The sequence below is a fragment of the Meles meles genome, chromosome 16 (genome assembly GCF_922984935.1).
Source record: "Meles meles chromosome 16, mMelMel3.1 paternal haplotype, whole genome shotgun sequence".
Lineage (NCBI taxonomy): Eukaryota > Metazoa > Chordata > Mammalia > Carnivora > Mustelidae > Meles > Meles meles.
Window position 1 is genome coordinate 23923233 of NC_060081.1, and position 23676 is coordinate 23946908.

At 37.6% G+C, this 23676-nt stretch overlaps 1 protein-coding gene across 3 annotated transcripts in view; it reads left to right on the forward strand.

Moving 5' to 3' along the window:
- The window catches only part of SRBD1 (S1 RNA binding domain 1), a 203397-nt gene extending 195803 nt beyond the window's left edge, over nucleotides 1–7594 (forward strand). For all 3 annotated transcript variants that reach the window (XM_045981714.1, XM_045981717.1, XM_045981715.1), the window contains exons 20-21: nucleotides 1326–1510; nucleotides 4963–7594. In XM_045981714.1, the coding sequence (XP_045837670.1) occupies nucleotides 1326–1510; nucleotides 4963–5252 (475 nt within the window). In that variant the 3' untranslated portion in view covers nucleotides 5253–7594. The remainder of the gene's footprint in view (nucleotides 1–1325; nucleotides 1511–4962) is intronic.
- Nucleotides 7595–23676: the final 16082 nt, after the last annotated feature.

The window sequence follows — 23676 nt, forward strand, 5'->3', positions numbered from 1 at the left end:
ATTGTCTATTTGAACCCAAAAGGATGCCCTTTTATTGAGTGAGAGATGAGAGTGCATTCTCCACCAGATGCCAGACCAGGACCAGCATGATCACTGAAGAAGCTTTTCTGGTTGAACACAACAACCTAAAGACTGGAAATGAAAGCATTCCTTTTGTGATAATGTAGCAACCTGCCAAATGGGATACATCCCAGTTCTGATGACGGACAAGCCTCCAGCAGTTTCCTTTTTCCCTTCTTGTACGCCAGAGACATCCTTAGAGGAAAGGATTTGAGGGCATTAGTATCACTATCTGTCTGATTACTGTGTTGACATGTTTAAAGTGCCATTAATCATATGAAATGGAACTTAATGAAGTCGAAAAATACCCAGCCAAGAACTATCAAGAAAGTAAGCTACAGCCCAATATTCAGATGAAATTAAAGGGGGAAATGGCTTAACCCTTTCTTTTTTTCTTACTTATTACTGAATTCCAAAGCTAAGTAATTCAGAGGCAGCAAGCAAGGGAAATGGTAAACATTGCAAAGGGAAATGGAGAAAGGCAGATATTTTTATTTTGTGAATATTGCAGCAATAATTTATATAGTATATAAAAATAATACTCATCTCAAGATTATGTAATTAAGGTCTTAACTTGTTTCCACACCTTCCATTTTTATAAGCAAGTTACTTTTTCTTTTTGATATCCCCTCCCATATTTTTCCTGTGGACTCTGAATACTTAATATACCTGATACAGTTTAATCCACAGTGAAGTTTGACTGTCAATGGAATTTGAGAATTAGTAGGCTGACAGTATGCTTGCACAGGTAACTGTCATCATAGGTATTCAAAAGTAAAAAGCAGTGATATGGCACATGAATAACAAATTTTCATTTGTCAAAAAGCTGGCAATACTTACTGGATATTTTTCTGGACTTTGAAATCAACAGTTCACTGTTTGCCTCTTAGCTAATTTAAGTATTTGAGTATTCCTAACTGAAATTTAGGAAACATGAGATAAATATAGGTATCCTTATTTAGAAAATATGTTTGATGCTGAACTCTAATGAGCATTACACTGTAAAGCATTTCTGATGTTGATTTTGAGAAGGTGCTTCTTTGGAAAAGAGCTCAGGAACCTAAGTCCGTACCCTCCTTTTTTTTTCCAAGACAGGTCATTCATTATGCCTTGAGACACAGTAGATTTTTAATTAAGACTGATTGATCAGTTGATTAATGATATATGGATCTGAGATGAACGAATTTTAGAGTGACCTATATAAAGAGTTTGGAAAATAAGTAGTAGTATTATTAATAAGTGCTGGGGTTTTTTTGTCCCTGCAGGTTTTTGTCATTCATCAAAGGGACACTGCATGAAATCGGAAAGCCTGAAATGGAACAAAAAATAAATTCATTCCTTGAAAAGGAAGGAATAGAGAAAATTGCAGTAAGTTTGCAAACAACAGTTCACACCTTACAAGTCATCATAGATGGTCTCAGCCAGCCTGAAAGCTTTGACTTTCGAACAGGTAAATAATTAAATTTGAATAATAGCACCTTTCATTTACATATGCCACATTGTCTTCTGTGGCCCTCACAACAAACCTCTGCTGCAGGCAAAACTGAAATTATTATCTGTTCTGTACATGCAGAAACCGAAGCATCGTGCCCGGTCTTCAAAGTCATTGCAGTTGGTTAGTATCCAGAGCCAAAACAAGAAGCCAGGTTTCCCGACTCCTTGTCCCATGCTTATTTTCCATCACACTAGACTAAATGCCTCACACATTGGCTGTTGTGTGCACAGAGGCACACACTTTTCATAATCCTTTTGTAAGCTCTTCTTATTTTGTAGGAGCCAGAAGTCCAAGGTAAGGTATACAGTTCATAAACTAAAAAATGAATCTTCTTCCTAAATTGCAAACTTCCAAGTTCCTAGATTCTGTGTCAGTGAACACATTGAACAAATAAGATACTATCTCTCTGTTGATTTTCCTTCTAATTAAAAGAGCTCTCAGCTTTCAGCATAGGTAGATGATGAGGGAAGTTTAACAGACATAGTTGTTGAGAGCAGTGGCCCAATAAAAAAGAACTAAGGTATTAAATGACCCACTTCCTAAGGAAAATTGAAAAGGAAGCTCTGAGTTTTAAATGAATCTGCACTTGTCTCAGTCTCACAGTCAGTTTTAGGATACCATGTTTAGGCTGAGTTAGGCTCTGTTGAGTGGGTTAGGTGTGCTTCTTTGTGAAAAGGTTTAAAGGAGTTTAAAAATATCCCAGTAAGGGGCGCCTGACTGGCTTGGTCAACTCTTCATCTCTGGGTTGTAAGTTCGAGCCCCACAATGTGGCTAGAGATTACTAAAAAATAAATAAACTTAAAAAAAAAATACCCTAAGTTCATTAAGTAAGTTCATTATACTATTCCATCAACTTTTCTGTCAGAAATTATTTTTTTTTTAAGTTGAAAAAAAATGTGTAATAAGATCTATGACAAAAATGTGGGAACAGGAGCCTCCATGGTGGTCCATCCAAAGTAGATGTTTCAGTAGACAAGTCCATCTCTGTTTAGGGGCCTGATGCCCTTGTGTGTGAATTCCCTGGGTATTGTTTAGCAGGATACTAAGGAGAGCAATGGTTCTCAAACAGGGTGGGCTATGAGGCTGGTATGCCTAGGACACCATTAGAAGATGAGTAAGTGTGCTCTCTCTAGCTGCAGGCCTCCTGTACTGGGTTTTCTTTATTGTTTTTCTGTCTTGGTGTTGATTGCTCCGTTATCCCGGTTACACTGCAGACTCAGAGTGAAAATCAGCATTCAGATTATACGGTTCAATTAAACAACCAACTGCTAAGTAGAGGTCCTCACCTTGTCATGCCCTTAGTGAGCAGAAATACAGATGCACCTGGGCTCTGGACTGAGCTTACCAGTTACTGCAGTGTTTATCATTGTGACAAGTGAAATTTCAAATAAGTCTCTTTAAACTCACTTTGGAATTGACCTTTGCCCTCGTGTAAGTCACAATTTTCAAAATTGGACTGTCTGAAAGCTTCTATTTTAATACTAAAACTATCCCTAAGGGGGAAGGCAAACAGTCATATTTTTGAAGAGGCAGATAGTATTTTGGATGTTTACTCATTACAGTATTTATAAATGTTACATCTTTCCTTTTCTTCATTTTCTCAAAAGTATTTCCTTCCTTGATGCCTCTTTCTTTCACTGAACTCATCCTGTCTTCTGACAAAATTGATTCTATTTTATTAGCATTCTGGTTGCCTATTAGTTTCTATATTTGAATTCATCAGAAGCAGCCTAGTGACAGCTGAATGATTATGTAGCCTTGGCAATCAAAGTGTTAAAGTTTGCCTGGTACATGGAGGATTTTCTGATTTCTCAGTGGCCCAGGCTATCTTCAGGAACATGTTAAGTAGTTCCTGACTCTGATTTTCCATGCAAAATTAAACTAAGCAGCTGATCAGGAACCCTTGGGGAATCTGTAGCAGCTGGACCTCTATAAGAGAAAAGAATTTCCAAGCATAAAAACAGTGCCTATGAGACCTCAGGAACCATCTACCTCTGCCCTGATCAATGACTTAGTTTCACTTTGCTTTGACACAGTGTCTGCCTAGTGTAATATTACAACAGGTTTTTTGCTTTTGGAATCCACTACTTTGGTGTCAGAGAAAATTGTACAGAATCAATTCCAGTTTTTGCATATTCCTTTTTTTATGAGGAAAATGAGATTTGAGGTTTAAAAAGGGTTTTTTGTTTGTTTTATGGGAAAAGGGTGAATTTAGGAAAAAAAAAAAACTTGATTTCAGCATAGGTGAACTGAGGGAGGGGAACCAAGAGGTGGCCAGTTGTTAGTACAACTGTAAAGGATAGCTTTAACAAGTAATCAGGATCAAGCCAACAGCTGTGGAGGAAAAGGAAGTGGGATGGGTGGAGGGAAAATGAGGCCTTAGTAAAAGGAGATCCAAGCATAGAATGTTCTTTGTTATTAGAATCAACATTCAGTAATCCTAGGAAAGGGGGCCAAGAAGAGCATGGGAAAATGGAATCCACAGATAACCCAAAAGCCCCATATAGACTGTTAGTACTACCCTTCTCCCTCATAAAACTTTTGTTGTTGTTTTTGTTTTGTTTTTACTCGAGCCATGATTCCTTGGTATGCTTTATACCCACTTTTGGGGGAGCTGGCTGGTGTTAATGAACAGGGAAATGTACACTGCGGCCAATAAGAAAATAGGGCTGTCAGGAACTTGAGAGCAGGGATCTGTGTGTTTCATGTTTGTGTCTCTAGCACCAGTGGAGTGCCCGCACGGAGCTCATACCAGGAGCTAATACGTGTTCAGTGAATTAAACTGAAAACGGAGAGAGAAAATTAGGAACTGGCTGATTTAGGGACTGGTTTCTGAGCCTTCGATAATCAAGAATGTATTAAGTTTTGATTGGCCACGTATATTCAAAATGGATAGAAATTGATTCCTGAATTCCAAATGTGTGGGAGGAAATGGAAGAGAACATTTTAATTTCATCTACATTTGACCAAATGTTGATGTACTTTCTGCCACCTTTAAACAGTTTGAGAATTCAGGTACTGGAAGAAAAAAATCCCAATTTTCTGTCTTTAAAGGTCTTAACTTTCTCATTGTTTGTGATTTGGCTTTATATATTCATTGAGCAACGATATTTTCTCATCACCTCCTCATGAAGAGGAAAATAAGACTAGTGCTAATGTTTGCATGCTAATGAGATAGAGTTTGAGGAGAAGAAAGTGAGTAAATTTTCTTGTATTGTTCCTACCAGGTGAGTGCTGCTTCTCCAATTAAGATGCATTTTCTCTGGAGGCAAGCCTGGATTTCAGCTCCTTTTATGTCCCCTCTCAATGCTAACTAGTGGTCTGGGCGTATTTACTAATGTATATTGTATCCAGGAAGTATAGTACCTACTATTTACACTGTCTTTTTTCCCCCCCTTTTGTTACAGATTTTGATAAACCTGATTTCAAGAGAAGCATAGTCTGCTTGGAAGACCTGCAGGTTGGGACAGTTCTCACAGGCAAAGTTGAGAATGCTACTCTGTTTGGAATTTTTGTAGATATAGGAGTGGGGAGATCAGGGCTGATTCCCATACGAAATGTAACAGAAGCAAAACTTTCTAAAACAAAGAAGAGAAGGAGTCTTGGACTGGGCCCTGGAGAAAGAGTGGAAGTCCAAGTACTCAACATTGACATCCCCCGATCCAGGATTACTCTGGACCTCATTCGGGTGTTGTGAGTGTCGCACTAAAGCTCAAACACTGATTTTATTTTTTCATTTCTAGAGATGGGCAAGAATAAGTCAGGTGTTTGCGAATTCTAGGTAGCAGATGAGAAAGGATTCGCTTCAATATCAGAAGTAATATTTCAAAACTTTCCTTACTTTTCCTTCTGAACAAGTAGGAAACTAACAACTCAATTTCTTTTCCCCTTAAAAAAAAAACTAATAGACATCCTCATGTGGTTTTATTTAGTAATAATTTTCTGACCCAAATTTTATTTTTTGTACTTCATCTTTGACTCCTTTTGCATTTTGTATAACAGATTGTCATTTCATTTCTACTTGCCAGCTTGCCTTGCTGGACTTGTATGGAATTGTTTTCTTGATTTGAATTGTACAATGTTTCTTGATGTAGGGCAGGCAATGGTTAGCCCTCCCTTTTTAAAGATTTTTTTTAATCAGGACTTTTGGACTTAATTCATGATTTTCTCTTGACAAGCAAATAAAAAAGATGCCAATTAGATAGGTCCTGATGTGTTTGTAACCATCAAGTAAATGATGCAGAACATTTCCAAGAAGTATATATGTGTTGATCCCTACAGTAAAGTTCTGTGGATAGTGACCTTGTTTTTGTTACGTTGATTCAGTGAATGACCTAGGAGTCCTTCTTGATTAAAGATGTGGCACATGTTCATGCAAATTTCATCTAAGCCAACTGTGCCTTTGGGCAAGAGGGAAGCCTCTGGAAACTTGAAGAAAGGCATTCAGTTTGACTTTACTTAGCACAGAAGGCATTTTCTTTCTTAACATTAGGACTAAACCTCAAATAGAGAAAGAAATGGCCTTCCTGAAGATTGACTGTAGATCAGGTATGAAGGGGCAAGAAAAACAAGTAGATAAAGCAAGTGACTCTTAACTCTATTTTTATTCAGTGAAGATGGTTAAGTATTAGCATGACCATTCAGGGTCAAAATTACTTAAATAGAGCCCGCACTGGACTGGGGTCTTGTCCATTCTGGCTGCTCTGGCTAATTGGCTTAATGGAGTCAATTGTATGACTAAATGAGTACCTGGTTTTCTCCATGTGTAATGAGTGGAGGATGCTTACTCAAGAGGGTGATCAGTCCTGCTTTTTAGCCTGAGGCAATCCTAGTAAACACTCACTGCCCTGGTATTGTACTTCTCTTTACTCCCAAACTGCCCCATTGTTCATAATAAATCATATGATCATCTTAGTAGTATAGTCCCTTGCAGAGTGGTAAATTGGACTGTGTTTATTGGCAGTTCTGCCTGGTAGTTTGCGAATCTCAAAATATTGAGTCTTCCAACTGGTTGTACATAGATGTTTTTAATGCAGTAGCTCCCTTAAAAGTTGTGTAACTCAAGGCTTGTATTCCTGACAGTTTCATTTCTGAAATACTTTCCTTTCTTTCTTACTGGTCCTCAAGTGACAATGGCGTTGACCTTCCTACTCCTTCCAGTGTTCTTCCTGGTTCATAATATGTAGATCAGTGATGAGTAATATGCACCCAGAGAGTCTTATTCTGAATCTTGCAGTGTAGTTTCAAACAAATGCTTTTTTTTTTAAATTGAGGCATAATTGGCATGTAACTTTATATTAGTTTCAGGTATACAATATGATTCAGTATTTGTATGTATCTCAAAATAATTACCATAATAAATCTAGTTAACATCTATCACCATATGTAGTCAAACAAATGCTCTTTGGGAAGAGGCCTTCTCCTTGGCCACTTTGAACACCAGAACCAGAGCAGTGAAAGCAGCTCCGTTGACCTGATAGTAAGCTCTTGTAGACACAAGGAGAATGTTATACTGCAATAGGTTGCATGCTTTGTCCTCTCTAGCCCGAACATGGTGGAAGCTCTATAAGGCCTAGCCTGGGCAAAGTGGGGCATGTCTCGTTCATCTTATACCCCTAGAATGTAGCATGGCGCTTGGTGGTCAGTATGTTCAATTAATCCCAGTCCCTATCCTACCGATAATCCGCAATGTGCTTTTGATCTAATAGTCTTTACTTCTCTGGGCCTCCTTTTCCCAAGTTTAAAATGGGGATGATGGTAATAAAGCATTTATTCTCCCAGAATTTATTGGTGGCCTCCTGAGTGCCAGGCATGGTACTGGACACTGACCATACAATTATGATGGAAAAATAGACATCATCCCTACCATTATGGAACTTAGAGTCTGCTGAGGAAAAAGGAATCATTAACCAAGAAATCACATACAAATATAAAATTACAAGCAGGATAAGCAATATAATGGTGACAGCATGTAGTAGATAAGTTTACCTAGTCAGAAATGTCAGGAAAGGGGCGCCTGGGTGGCTCAGTGGGTTGAGCCTCTGCCTTCGGCTCAGGTCATGATCCCAGGGTCCTGGGATCGAGCCCCGCATCGGGCTCTCTGCTCCGCAGGGAGCCTGCTTCCTCCTCTCTCTCTGCCTGCCTCTCTGCCTAGTTGTAATTTGTCTCTGTCAAATAAATAAAATAAAAAAAAAAAAAAAGAAAGAAATGTCAGGAAATGTTTCAGTTTGGTTTGCCTGAAATGCGAAAGATAACCAGAAGTTAACTAGGACAGATATCTTGTTGACCTTATAAGGTTGTTTCTGATGAATGGTCGGGGGTGAGAGCCTGATTGGAGTGGGTTTAAAAGAAAGTGGAAGGAGTTAAATTGGGGATAGCAAATATAGACAATTGTTCAGGAGGCTTGGCTGTTAAGCAATAAGAGAAATAGTACAGTGGTTAGAAGGGGAGAATGAAGTCCTGAGAGAGTTCTTATATTTTTTAAGAAGAAATAATAATATATACAAATGGAAATGAGCTAGTAAAACTGGAAAACTTGAGACAGGAGACAGGGAAGAGTCACTGGAATGATATCCTTGAGTGAATGAGTTTGGGCAGAATCTGGTGCACAGTGGCTGGTCTGAGATAGAAATACAAACAGTCTGTCTGTGTCAACAAGAGAAGATCATATGGGCCCAGATGTAGGTAGGAGGATGTGATGGGAGCTCATTGAGGGTCTCTTTGGGTCGCTTCTATTTTTCTCATTGAAATAAAAAGGAAGGTCATCATAGGAGCCTGAAGATCTAGAGTAAAGGAAGTTGGAGGTATGAGAAGAAAGAAAAAGGAAAGGAAAGGATAAAAGAGTGAAAAGCCTAGGGAAAGAGAATATGACTTCCAGGCGGTGTTAAATGTTCCCCTGAGGGGTAAGGGTCAGTCAAGCGGAGGATCAGTCCACTTGCTTACATATTTTTCTTCCACCATGGCAGCTGGGTGGGCACAGGTGGAAGGGTGGATCTAATCAGGTTTGGGAGTTTGCCAAGCAAGTAAAATGGACAAAAAGGCAAGCAGTTGAGGGCATGTAGACCAAGAAATTATTGACCATGGAATTTAAACTCCATAAGAAGAAAAGCAAGAGTATAAGAGAAGTATGAGAGGCAGTGAAAAAGTACAAGACTAATGATCGTAGGTCCTGATGGAGGAATGTTAGAGTGGGGATAACAGAGGACACAGTGGGTGAAAGTGGACGTCAGCAGTGGGATGCTTAACTCTGAAATGACAGGTTTCGGGTGCAGTGCTTGGGAATTATAAAGGGTAGGGAATGATCACAGGAATAAGTTGCAGAGGTGGGGGACCAGGATAAGATCATTAGAAAAGGAAGACAAGGAACTGAACCTTCAGGAATGATTATGTGGGTAAAGATTTTAGGAGGCTGTCACAGTAATGCAGCCATAAAATAATGGTGGCTAGGACAAGAATGTTACTGGTAGAAATGGATGAGATGGGGTGGGATACTGGATTGGAAGATGAAGGCAGAGCCAAATAGGATTTCCTGGTGTATTGGATAGAAGATGTGAGATAGATAGGCGTCTAGGATGGTTTTGGGCCTAAGCAACCAGAAGGATGAAATTGTTATCTACGGAGATGGAGAAGACTGTCTTGGACGGTTTTGGTGAAGGACTTGATTTAGGACTGGTTAAATTTGAGATCCTCATTAGACATCTAAGTGGAGATGCCACATAGGCTCTTTCAGCCTAAAGTTCCGGAAAGAGGGCTGGGCCGGAAGTGTCGGTAGTCAGCAGCATAAAACTATACCCAAGCCACAAGGCTGAATAAGATTACCAAGGTGTATAAATTCTTTGAACATCTCCTGAAGGGCAGGAATCTCTTATGGCAGGGCCTACCCAGGTGCCTATTCAGAATCCTCCCCTCCTTTTTTACTAAAAGAATTCTGATCTGAGGAGAGCATAATATGACTAATGGACATGGCTGTGGCTGTGTGGTGTAGTCTTGGCCAGTGAATGTAGATAAAAAAATCAGGGGACACAATTCTAGAAAGACTAGAAACACTGGGGACATCAGGCCGTGATATCACACTTAATCTTTATCCTTTGCCCTTGCCCTCCTTCCTGCTCAGAATGTGGACAGAATGCTGGAGGTGCTGGAGGTCAGACAGTGACAGACATTCAATAGTGACTGCTGGACAGAAAGATAGAAAGTTCCTGAACCCATCTTGGCATTGTAGAGTCACACAACAGCCCTGAATTGCCTACTCTGGACTTAACATTAGGTGAGAAAAACAAAAGCTTTATTCATTGAAGGTGTTGAGGGGGCAGAGGGAGGTTTACAGTAAAGTGTATTCCCTAATACACATTTGTGTGGTGCCTTACTAAAGCCCCTGTACATAGGAAAATATCTAGCCTGTGATGGGTACTCAACAAATGTTGATTGAATGAATAAATATTAAAGAGTTCAACAAAAATGGTTGAATATAGAATGTTCCCCAAATCCAGTTTTCCTTAATCATGTTAGTATGATGGAATGAACGGTTCCCATTTATTATAACGACACATGATAAAATATCTAGAAATAATCTAACAAACAATGTATAGGATAAATATGAAGAAAATTTATAAAACTACTATTAAATGTAAAATAAAAACAGAAAACTTTAAGGCATGCCATGTTTCTGGATTGGAAGACACGGTATTGTAAAAAGACCAGTCTTCCAAAAATTATTATATGTCTAATTTGGACATAATTCTAATCATTTTAATCAACTTTGCTTTTATTCGTATGTTTATTTACACAAATTAAAAATTAACCTTATTTGGAAAGATAATGTGAAAAAAGTCAAAACATACCTTAAAAGAATAATATGCGGGAATAGTAAATATGAGGGTATTTGTCCTTCCAGATATTAAAGTATAGTCAAGAGCTGCTGTAATTTAAACAGTATGGCACTAATATAGGAAGAGACAAACAGAAGGGAGGAATAAACAGAATTCAAAATCAGTGGGGGTTTAATGTACATTAAAAGTGGCATTTCATAGTGGGGCAAAATCATATTACCATGCTACACACAAAAATACATTCCAGATGCGTTTAAACATAAATAAAATGTTTAAAGAACTGCAAGCAAAATAGAAGAGCTTTACAAAGTGAATGAACAGCCATGGTTGCAGAATGTAAGAAAAAATAGAACAATGGGCCAGTCGCCCTCAAAGTTCCATTCAGAAGACATTTTTTGGATGCCCAGCATGAGACCCTGTGCCAGGAGCTGGGGACAAAAGATGACTATGATATCTTCTGAGGATGTCTGCAGCCACAGGGAGTGGAATTTAAGCTGTAGCACAGCATATTTTATGTTAAATCTCATGGGCATTTTGGAGTTAAACCCGGCTGCTATCTACTTCAGAATATGGTATCTTCCCAAATCATTTGAAGCCACAGGACCTTTGGAATACCTGCTTTTGTATTACTGGAATGCTCATGTTGAGGTGTCTATACATCTGACCCTGACCTCGGAGTTAGTGCTTGTTCTAAAATTGGAGACGGAAAGAAGGGACAGAACGGAAAAAACAAAAATACGTATTTAGTCAGTCTTTTCATTTTGGCTTCCTGCCTGAAATCAGTCATAATGAGTTGGATTTAAATAACAGATCATGGAGAACTTCAGAATGACTGGGCTCATTGCCAGAGCAGTCTGTTCCACAGGAAGAAAGATATAGAATTCTTCCCACTCACTCATTTTATATGGTGAAGATGATTCTGTGCGTGGAAGCTGCGTTTATTATTTAGAGGGAGAGTAGGATAAGCAGAATCTGGTCCTGCCAGCACCAAATATTACCTTGTTAGTAATTAAACCTTTCCCCCAGAAAAGATTTGCTAGTCTCTTGGCTCATATCAAGAATCTAAATAAGGATTATAATACCACCACCACCCCTGTATTTTTTAAGGAGAAAAGTCTAGCCCAAGAAGAATGGAAATAAATTAATAATCTAAATATTACAGGGAAACCTCTCAGAGACCAGAAAATTTGTCACAGCTATATAGCCCATCTCATATGACAGGTCAATCCTAGCAGAAAGATCTGAAGTTAAAGATGCAGTGTTGAAGGGAGAAATGGGGTGATGGAGGGAAAGCAGTGGAACAGCCCAGTGTTATTTTGTCTCAAGTTTTGAGAGTCTTGTTTTATCTAAGTAATGAGGCCAAATGTAAGTCTCCAGACTTGTAGAATTTTGTAAAAGCAGTCAAGTAGCAGGTGGACGAAAGCCTTAGGAAAGCCTAAAAGCTTCTCGCTTCTGAGGAACTTTCCACCTCTTTATAGCCAGGCCCGCAGTAACTAGGGAGGTTTTCTGCAAGGGAGCAACTCTCCTTCAGATGTCTTTTCCAGTCCCAGTGGTGGTTCTTTGATCATTTAACATTTGTCCACCTGTTTCCCAGGTTTGAGTCTCTTGACATTGAAGAAGAAAGTGGCACCAATGAAAGTCAAACCTAAGGTTTGTTCAAATTCTTTTTTCACAAGGTTAAAATGATTCCATGAAGCTAAAACTCAATATGCCAGTTGAGTCAGATTTGATATAATTTGCTGCTTTGGGTAACCCACAGTACTGAATTTCTAGTAAACCAATAACCTCACTTTGCCTGTAGTGGCATCCTCAAGGAACATTTGGAGGTATTTTCTTTTAGCTTTATTTGTAAAAAGTACAAATAATGAAGTATCGAAGTTGGAAAACAAAATCCCCTATAATTTGAGAAGTAGCCACCTTTTATAGTTTCTCTTCTTCCTCAACCCTTTTTCTACACGTGCACTTCATCATGTATAAATATTTTTAACAAATCGGGATACGATTTTATATATTGTACCTATTCTCTTTAAAATATAGCATGTACATCTTTCCACCTTACTACGTACATATGTGCCTTGATACGTTTCTTCATATGTATGTAACTCACTGCAGACAGTTCTGTGATGAACACCATGGCATATTATTCCAGCTCCACACACATCGGTCTGTGTGTCTGTGTTTGTGTTGGTCCTAGGTTAAGATGTAAAATACGTTCTTTATTGTGGGTTGATATATTTTTTAAAAGCTGAAAATAGGCTGGAAGGCACCTTCCCTACGGAGAAGTCCTTTCCACCCCACCTCCCCACCTGAGCATGTTTCCGCTCACCACAGCGCCATTCCTTTTGCTCAGAACAGCCTCCCTTTTCTCATCCCACCCCTTCGGATGTCACCCCAGGTGGTATTTTCTCAGAAAAGATGTCCTGAACTCCCACAGTGTAATTTTCCTTCACTTCCTACACACAGTTTACGACTGTACACTTGTGAATGTGATAACAGCATTTAACTAAGATCTTCCTTGACAGATTGGAAACTCTACAAAGACAGCGATCTTACATTCACACCACTCTCCATGATATTGGGACTTCAAGCCCTTTTATTCATTCCTTACCTCCTCATATTATTATGACTCCATCCTCACCAAACCTGAGCTGTCCAATATTTACCTTGATTCTTCCAGATACACTGTTTGGCCTTGGCCTCAGCATTAGCTCAGATTCTCTAGAAAACAGCATGAGAAAAAGCTTGCGTACACATGCTTTATTGGGGTTTACATTCCCAGGTCAGGAAGAACAAGGGAAAGGGGGCAGTGAGTCCAGGTAGGGGGAAAGCAAAAGAAGATGTTGTATACAGCCTCATAAGAAAACACTGCCAGCTTCTTAGTGACCAGGTTGTCTTTGAAGAAGCTATATGGAATGATGGCAGCTTAGATAATGGAAGGCTAGAAGGCAGGTAGTAAAGAGGAGGAGTTTATCGGCTCTCTCCTTCCTGTCTCCTGTTTCTCACTGGTCACAGTTCATTCTACCAGGTATTGACTCCCCGTTCTTCCAGTTGCCTTCTGTGGATAGTTACTAAGGAAGTAGATGCGGTTGAGTCAGACCTTTGTGTTGGAGCTACTTTGGATCCCGTTGCAACAGTATGATAGAGGCCACACTGAATTCTGGTCCTTATCCCTACTTCTCCAGCAAGCAGCAGTAACCACAGTAGCAGCCAGCCTTCCTATGGAGCTAATGGCTGAGGATGACTGTAGGTAGGAGGTTACCCAATGAGGCTGGGTAAATCTGGGAGCCTTGTAGACAAGTATAGCCTCTGGAGCATTAGAATCAAAGTACTTCCAGACTAACTTTCTTTACATGATCCACTAGCTCATGAATGCCTACAATTCCCTCCCTTCCCCCAACCTCCGTTATCCCTAACCAGCTTTGAAGCAAACCAGCCCAGCACCTACCCACCCCTGGCTTCATAATTTAGAGCAGCACTGAGTAACCAAGGTACTGAAAAGAATTCCTATTTCTTCATCATTTACAAAGTTCCCTTAGATTACTTCCCTCCCACCTACACTTCTAAGAACAATAACCAGAGAATGCACTACCATTAAAGAAAGAAAATTAGAAATTCAGAGCAGTGAGATATCTGTGCCTCATGGAGAGTTTGGCTCCTGTGTGATTGATACTGGAAGCTGTTGGAGTTGAAAATAGACATGAGTCAGGGGCCAAGAAAACTAAACTGACTATTAATTGGCCCTTAACCTATCACATCTTTCAAAGAGGAAAACATACCCTCCATGTCCCACCCCATCCCTAAGATAAAAACATCAAAAACCCTAGGAGAGGATATGCAAACCAGACTATGTATGTCTAATTTGACAAAGGGTTATTTAAAAATAAATTGCTCAAGGCAAAGCACAGATGAAGAGAGTTCCTTTGGGCTTTGGCCAACTCTTCACTAATACAATCTGTTGGCCCCAGTGAATAGAGCCAAGACCAAAGAAAATAGTCTGCAATCACAAATTTGCCTTCAGAAACTTTACCTTGGTCTTATTTGGGTTTAGATTTTGCTAACAGCTTTATTGAGATATTATTCACCATTTAAAGGGTACAAGTCAATGATTTTTACAGAGTTCCACATCCTCATCACCACTTGTTCGTCAGTATTTTTTATTATAGCATCTTAGTGGATGTGAAATGGTTTCATAGTGTAGTTCTAGTTTGCATTTCCTTCATGGATAATAACATTGAGCATCTTTTCATGTGCAGATTGACATTTATATATCTTTTGTGAAGAAATGTCTGTTCAAGCTTTCTGACCACGTTTTAATTAATTTTTTTTTATATTTTAGGGGTTCTTTATATATTCTTGATGTAAGCCCTTTATCAGAAAGAAGATTTATAAAAACTTTCTTCCATTCTGTAAGGTTTTATTTTCACATTTTTCATAGTTCCTTTGAAAAACAAAATTTTTGATATATGTCAAATTTATTTTTTTCTTTCATTTCTTGTACTTTTGGTATTGTATTTAAGAGACAATCGCCTAATTCAAAGACAGGAAGATTTACACATATGTTTTCTTCTAAGAGTTTAATAATTTTAGCTCTTATATATACACCTTTGATTCATTTTGAGTGTGTATATAAAATGAGGTAGAGATCCATTTGATTTTGCTTTAATATAGTTAATCCATTCATCCTAGCATTATTTGTTGAAGACTATTATTCTTTCCTCATTTAATTATCTTACTCCTTTTGTCAGTAATTAATTGGCCATAGACATATGGGTTCTATACTATAGACATATAGGTAAATTCTATTCCATTGGTCTTTATAACTGTACTTATGCCAGTACTATACAGTCTTGAATACTGTAGTTTTGTAATAATTTTGAAATTAGGTATGTGAGTCTTCCAACTCTATTCTTTTTCAAGATTGTTTTGGCTATTCTGGATCTCTTGCATTTGTGTATGGATTTTAGGATCAGCTTGCCAATTTCTGAAAAGAAGCCAGCTGAGATTTTGATAGAGATTGCTTTGACTCTGTAGATCAGTTTGAGGGAGTACTGCCATCTTAACAATATTTACACTTCCAATCCATGAACATGGGATGGCTTTCCACTTATTTAGGTCTTTAATTTCTTTGAACAGTGTTTTGCTGTTTTCAAAGTGTAAATTTTATACTTCTTTTATTGAGTTTATTCCTAAGTATTTATTCTTTTTGATGCAGTTGTAAATGGAATTGTTTTCCTTTTTCTTTTCTTTTCTTTTTTTTTTTAAGATTTTATTTATTTATTTGACAGAGAGAGAGATCACAAATAGGCAGAGAGGCAAGCAGGGGTAGGGGAAGCAGGCTCCCCACCGAGCAGAGAGCCCGATGCGGGCCTCAATCCCAGAACCCTAACAGCATGACCTGAACGGAAGGCAGAGGCTCAACCCACTGAGCCACTCAGGCGCCCTGGAATTGTTTTTCAAATTCAAAAAATGAATGTTTGCTGCAACGTATAAAAATACAATTGATTATTTTGTACTAATTTGTATCCTGCAAACTTATGGAACTCACTACTTTTAATAGTTTTTTAGCGGATGCCTTAGAATTTTCTAAATATAAGATCATGCCATCTGTGAAGGGATAGTTTCACTTTCTCTCCATTCTGCATTCCTTGTCTCAAATTTTCTTGCCTAATTTTTCAGACTAGAACCTCCAGTACATTGTTGAATGGAAGTGGTGAGAGTGGACATTTTTGTCTTCTTCCTGCTCTTAAGGAATAAGTGTTTAGTCTTCCATTATTGAGTATGATTTAGGAGGTACTTGGGCTCAGTCAATTTAAGTGTCCCAACTCTTAATTTTTCCCCAGGTCATAATCTCAGGACTGTGGGATCAAGCCCCACATCGGGCTCTGTGCTCAGCACAGGGTCTACTTGTCCCTCTCCCCCTGCTCCTTCCCCTGCTCTCTCTCTCAAAGAATAAAAAAAAATTTTTTTTAAGTATGATTGAACTTTGTATTTTCTGTATATGACCTTTACTAGATTAAGGAAGTTCCCTTCTATTCCTAGTTTTTTACTATTTTTGTCAAGTAGGGATATTGAATTTTTTCAAATTCTTTCTCTTAATCTATTAAGATGATTATGTGGGTTTTGTCCTTTATTCTATTAATGTGGTATACTACATTAGTTAATTTATTAATGTTAAACCAATCTTGCATTCTTTTTTTTTTTTTTAAAGATTTTATTTATTTATTTGACAGACAGAGATCACAAGTAGGCAGAGAGGCAAGCAGAGAGAGAGGAGGAAACAGGCTCCCCACAGAGCAGAGAGCCTGATGCAGGACTCGATCCCAGGACCCTGGGATCATGACCTGAGCCGAAGGCAGAGGCTTTAACCCACTGAGCCACCCAGGTACCCCCCAATCTTGCACTCTTGAGGTAAATTCCTTTTGGTCATGGTTTTATGTTAGAGGTTGGTTTTGTCCCCCCAAAATTCATATGTTGAAGTCCTAACCCCCAGTACCTCAGAATGTGACCTTATTTGCAAATAGGGCTGTTGAGGATGTAAGTAGTTAAGATTAGGTCATTCTCAATTGAGATGGGCCCATAATCTAATTGACTCATGTCCTTATAAAAAGAAGAAATTTAGACACAGACATGCACACAGGGAGAATGTCATGTGAAGCTTGGAGTTACACTACCATAAACCAAAGAACTACCAGAAGGTAGGAGAGGCCTAGAACAGACTACCTTGACACCCTCAGAAGGAACCAACCCTGCCAATACGTTGATCTCGGACTTCTAGCCTCCAAAACTGTGAGATAATAAAATGTTTGTTATTTAATCCACCCATGTTGTGATACTTTGTTATGAAAGCTCTAGAAAACTTGCATAGTGAATTAACCTTTTTTATATTACTGGATTTGGTCTGCTAGTTTATTGTTGAGGATTTTTGCATCTGTATTCATTGCAGATGTTGATCTGTTTTCTTTACTTGTTAGGTATCTGGAATTATTTTCTTAGTGTTTCTCTAGGCTTACCGGATAAGATTATAGGTATCAACCTACCTAACATTTACAGTACCTTATTCCCAGTGAGATAATAGACATTAGCCCTATACAAGTTTATTCCCTCCCCTCTTTTTTGTTCTTATTACTGTTATATTATTGTTACATCTATATATGTTACAAACCCAACAATAATACATTGGCATGGTGATGACTATATAATTTCTTGTTTATTAAAGAACCTGATAAAAGAGAGGAAAGCAAGAAACGTCATCTTATAGAGTTCATTATATTAACCTTTTTATCCACAATTTCTGGTTCTCTTCATTTGCACCTTATTTTCTAAGCAAAGAGGATCCATCGAAGATTTTGAGTGGGGAAAGGGACTGGTGAACATTTAAACTTATGCATCAATATTTGAGGACAGTTACTCTGGCAGACATATGTATTGTGGGAGGTGCAAGGGGTAGAGAAATCCAGGAGAAGAGTTAGGAAGCAGTTGCAGCAGTTAAAGTTCATGGGAGCCTGGGTTTGGCTTGATTTTGGCTCTGTTGTCTTGTATTTTGCCTTCTGAAACAGAGAATGTCTTAAGTCAGTGTGACTAGCCACTGACTCAGTCCACATGGATAAGTACACTCATTAGGACTTGTTGATGAACTGATATGAATCCGAGGATGAACCCCAACTGGGAAAAATGCCTGGTCTGCTGATTTTGAGGGGGCTCAGAAGGAGAGACTTTTCCCAGGGCAAGCCTCTGTGGAGAACATAATGCCTAGCAAGTAAAGCTCATTGTAGGACATGGTGATAAAAGTAAATTGCCACACAGTTATGTGTGGATGCCAGGGAGGAGGGGGGAAGGAAGAGAAGGAGAGATTCTTCTCCATGCACGTGTCCCTGCAGCTGTCAGGGATGAGGTTACAAACCGTGGAAGGGAATGCAGAATCCCCCTTCCCATTCCCAGGGCAGATGACCTTTCAGAAATTAAACAAATCAATTATGTGTCCTCAGAGGAAGCATGTTTGCCTGCCCTAATTCAGTGGTCTCTATTGTTTCAGGTGAAGCCAGGTGATTGAATTCATCCCTGATACCCTTGCTAAGTTCTGTCCATGAGTTTTCCTCTGGAATAATTTTTTAAGATCAGGATTAGACACACCTCGATATACAATTTTTTTAAAAATATACAAAGACTAGAGAGCATTCTCCCCTAAGTCTAGAGACAGTATTGGTGCTATAGATCATGCTTAGTGGTTTTTCCACGATGAGAAAGAGGTAACCAAGGCCTGAATAAGGTAGTGGTGATGAAGATTCATTTGTAGCATGCTGGCAGGGGTAGCTGAGGCAGCAAAAAACAATTAACAAATGTTTGGAAGTTTAAGAATACTTTTAAATAGTATACCAATCAAAGAAGAAATCAAAATTAAAATTAGAAAATATTTAGAACTAAAAAATAATAAGAAATATACAAACTATCAAAAATAATAAAACCGCTTCTTAACTACTGGAGTGATACTCAAAGTCCTCAAGCTGAGACTATTTAAAATTTCTGTACCCCTTGTCATCCGCAGAAGTGAATGCAAGTCTCTGTAGAATTCTCTCAGGAAAGTTCAAGGAATATGATACCAAAATCAAAAATTTAAAAGGAAATAAAACAAAAAACAAGCCACTATAAGAAGCAGCAGGAAAAAAACAGCAGAATGACTCAAACCGTTTGCACATTGGAATTAATTATTATTTAGACACAGATTACAAAATAAGTGTATTGAAAGAAGAGGTTAAATACAATTCATTTGAAGAAGGAGAGAAAATATTTTTTAAGTGATCAAGAAGGTCTGATAAAAGAAACTTAAAATGAGTATTTGGAAATGAAAAATATAATTGGAAATTTTTGTCATAAAGAAAATCAAAATTTTTATAAAATCAAATGTATCATTCCTTTTACCTTTATGTTTATTTTTCTCTTTAAATATTTAATCTATCTTGAGCTTAACTTGTTGTAAGTGGAAGAGAGGATCCAGTTACATATTTTCCAGATGGCTACCCTCTTGTCTTATTTATTAAATATATCATTTTACTCCACTAGTTTGAAATGCCAACTTTTATCAGGAACTAATCCCAATATTTATTTGCATCTATTTCTGGTATATGTATTTTTTTTCCATAGATCTTTCTGTTCATGTGCTGATACCAAACTTTTTTCTTTTTTTTTAAGATTTCATTTATTTCTTTTAGAGAGAGAGTACATGGGCTGAGGGAGGAGCAGAGGGAGAGGGACAGGCAGACCCCGTACTGAGCACAGAGCCGACTCTGGGTTCAATCCCATGACCCCAAGATCACGACCCAAGCCCAAAACAAGAGTCAGATGCTCAACTGACTGAGATACCCAGGCTCCCCAACCCCTTTTCTTTTTTAAGATTTTTATTTATTTATTTTGGAGAGAGAGCAAGGGCCTGAGCTGAGGGAGGAGCAGAGGGAGAGGGGCAAGGAGATTCCAGGCTGAAGGTGGAAATATCAAACTGTTTTAATTACTATAATGTTTATAATACCTTTTAGTATTGGGTAGAGCTAGTCCTCCTCCATTACTCTTTCCTTGCTTTATTCCCAAAGTAATGGTGTTGGTATTTTTCTTGAGAAAGTTCAATTTACTTATTTATCTATAAAGGATTGCCATCATATTTCATCTCTTTACCTAAGAATATGTCTGTCTATTAAAATCTTTTAAAATTACTTTTCATAGTGTTTCTACATTTTCATCATGTGAATCTTAGACATTTCTTAGGTTTATTCCTAGGTATTTTATGTTTCTTATTTTTGTAAATTGGATATTTTTGTTATATTTTCTAGCTAATAATTCATATGTTAGAGAACTATTAATTGTGTTTTAATTTAGTTCTCAGCCACCTTACTATATATCTTACTCTTGGTAACAATGATTTTTTTAAGTTGGTTTCCTGGATTTTCTGCCATAGCATTATCTCATCTGCAAAGACATGTTTTCTTCCTTTTCCTTCATGATTTTATATATATATATTTTTTCCTTTCTTCTCTAATAACATTGGCTAGAATTGGCCAAAGTTAAATAATGCTGGTAATGTGCATTCTAGTTTTGTTTCTGATTTTAATGGGACTCAGTGTTTCACTATATGGTTTCTAGCCTTTGAAATGATATATGTATATTTTGCATGCTAAGAAACTATTCATCTATTACCTATATGGATACATTTTTTTAGATGCCTTTTCAGCTTGTATAGGAATGTTCATATGGTATTTCTTTTTCGATCTATGTTTAAGTTGTATTACAGTAGTCATCTTAATTTTGAGCCATCTTTGCATTTGGGGTGGGAGTTTTACTTAATCATGATATATTTGATTAACGTGCTAGAGTCAGTTGGCCGATGTTTTATTTACAATGTTTAGGGATTGGACTGTCTCAATATTACACTGACTTGACAAAAAGATTTTGGAAATGTTCGTTTTAATCATCTAGAACCATTTAAATAATATTAGAGTTACATGTTTCTTAAAGATTTGATAGAATTCATTCATGAAATTTTCTGAAAATTAATCTATTTGTATTTCCTTCCTTTTCTGGGGTCAGTTTTAATCATTTATATTTCCTTAATTATGTATTACATCTATTTGCATAAAGCTGAACAATATATTCTCTTACGGTTTAATTTCCTAAGTATCTATGCTTATTTCTCCATAGTAATTCTTCACATTTATTTATGTGTTTCTTCCTTTTTTATTTATATTGCTTGACTAGCTTTCCTAAATCTTGACCTTTTTATTTTTCTTTAGGAATATTCTCTAGGATATGTTTATTTGGTCTATAGTTCTCCTCTTTTATAATTCATTAATTACTGTTTTATCTTCATGAGTATCTCATTGCCTTTGTTCTTAAGATTGCTATGTAGTTCTTTTTCTAACTTATTGAATTGGACACTCAATTATTTTCATTCTCCATTTGCCTTTCAATTGACTGAGGCTATTTTTAGTAGTTTTTTCAAGAAAGATTCCTAAGAATTGTGTTCTATAGGTATTTGTATGTTTTCAATCATCTTCATGTTGCCTTTAGCCTTGAACTACACTTTGGCTGGAAATAAAATTCTTGGATCATAGTATCCCTTACAATTTTGAATACAGTGAATTTCTTCATGTTGAATACTGCTTTAGAGAAGTATGAAGCATCCTGATTTCTATCTCTTCCCCTTGAGGTGATTTGATTTTCAGTCTGTAACATCGTATCTTTGAAGTCCAGTAACTTTAAGGGCGTGTTCTAGTGCTGATTAATCATTGCTGGTTCTTCCTGGAAGATGGTGTGCCTATTCAAATATAGATTCGAGTTGTTTTATTTCAGAATTTTCTTGAATTATACTGTGAGTGTTTTTTGTGTGCTGATTGTTCTGTTGTCTTCTGAATGCATATTGAGCATTAACCCTTTCTTATCTGTCTTCCATATAAATGATTTTTTCCTAAAATTCTTTTTTTTCTTTCTGATTTTTTACAAATATTATTTATATTCTTAAACTGTATTAAACTGTTACTTGATTTTCTTAAGCCTGCCATCCCATTTCTTTAGCTTATTTTCAACAATATCCCTTCTTCTTTCTGCAATTTCCATTTCTGTGGAAATTGAGTAACAGTTTAAGAACATAAATTTTTTTTCTACATCTTCCTTGAGCTCATTCAGGTCAATTTTATCTTATCCAAAGTTGTCGTATCTCTTCTTTCTTTAGTCCTTGTATCTGTGCTTTGAACTCTTGATTCATGGAGGCCACTTTTTCACTAAGTTCTTTGAATCCATAAAAAGTTATTTAGTCACATTTTTCAACCGTTCCACAATCAATTTTCTGACATATGTTAAATTTGTTTTCTTACTTCTTTTGTCTTTTTTCCTGCCATGGTTTTGTCTCCTAGTTCCTTTTTTTTTAAGCTTTATTGAAATATAATTCACTTATAATCTACCCACTGAGAGGATAATTTGATATTTTTTTAGCATAGTCATAAGGTTGTGAAACTATTCTGATTCCTTTTTTGTTATTCTCAATTTCAAATACAGTCCTTTCTGAACCATGTATATGGGGAAAGCAAATGCAAGAGAGGCATCAGAGGCTTTGAACAACTTCTAGGCTAACAAGTCCTAACTCACAATAAGGCCCTACATATATAAGGTCTAGTGGAGTGTATTGTGAGTATGAATTGAGATCTATTCTATCTATCTATTCAATATTAATTGAATAGAATTGGTAGCTTCAGTGCTATCCATTAACCTAGTTTTCCTACATTCAGAAATTTTTCTTGCAAGAAAGTCATGCCTGTGTTGTTTCAAAAGGGAGTCATGGAGAATTCTGGAACAAATTTGCAAACGTCAGCCTTCTTTAAAACAAGTTAACTATTGCTTTTGCTCCTCAGGGTATACAACTAACTTGGAAAACTGTGCCTGGTTGCCTCTGCTTGAGATCTGCAGCCATGGTATTGTCTCTTGGCACCCTTTCTCTGACCTAATTTTCACTGCACTTGGCAGCCCTTCCTTATAAATAATAAGGTTCAGATCGTAAGTGTTGCCTGATTCCTCATAGATAAGAGTTTTTATTTCATTTTTTTACCCTTGTTGTTTCTGATTGGTTTTAGAAAGCAGACAGGGTCTGTCTTCGCTCCAGCTGCTATAACAATATACCATAAATTAGGTGTCTTATAAACATCAGAAGTTTATTCTCACAGTTCTGGAGTCTGAGATCATGATTGAGTTCTGGTGAGAGCCCTCTTTGAGGCTGCAGACTGCCAACTTCTCACTGAGACAGCAGAGAGAGGAAGCAGACTCAACTCTTATAAGGGCACTTACTCCATTCATGGGGCCTCCACTAACCCTATCCTCCCAAAGAACCCACCTTCTAATTCCATCACACTGGAGGAACGTGTGTCAACATATGAATTATGGGTGGGGGACACAAACATTCAGTCCATAACAGAGTCAGAGATTTCTTTATTCTTCCATCTTTAAATGTGAGGCTGATAGTATTATTATTAGTTTAGTTCTTCTCCTATTATTTTTTAAGCTTTAATATATATAAGCCCTCTATTTCTTTTCTTTTCTTTTTTTTTTAAGGTTTATTTATTTATTTGACAGAGAGACAGAGATCACAAGTAGGCAGAGAGGAAGGCTGAGAGAGAGGAGGAAGCAGGCTCCCTGCCAAGCAGAGAGCCCGATGCGGGACTCGATCCCAACACCCTGAGATCATGACCTGAGCCGAAGGCAGAGGCTTAACCCGCTGAGCCACCCAGGCACCCAGCCCTCTATTTCTTGCCCAACTTTAGA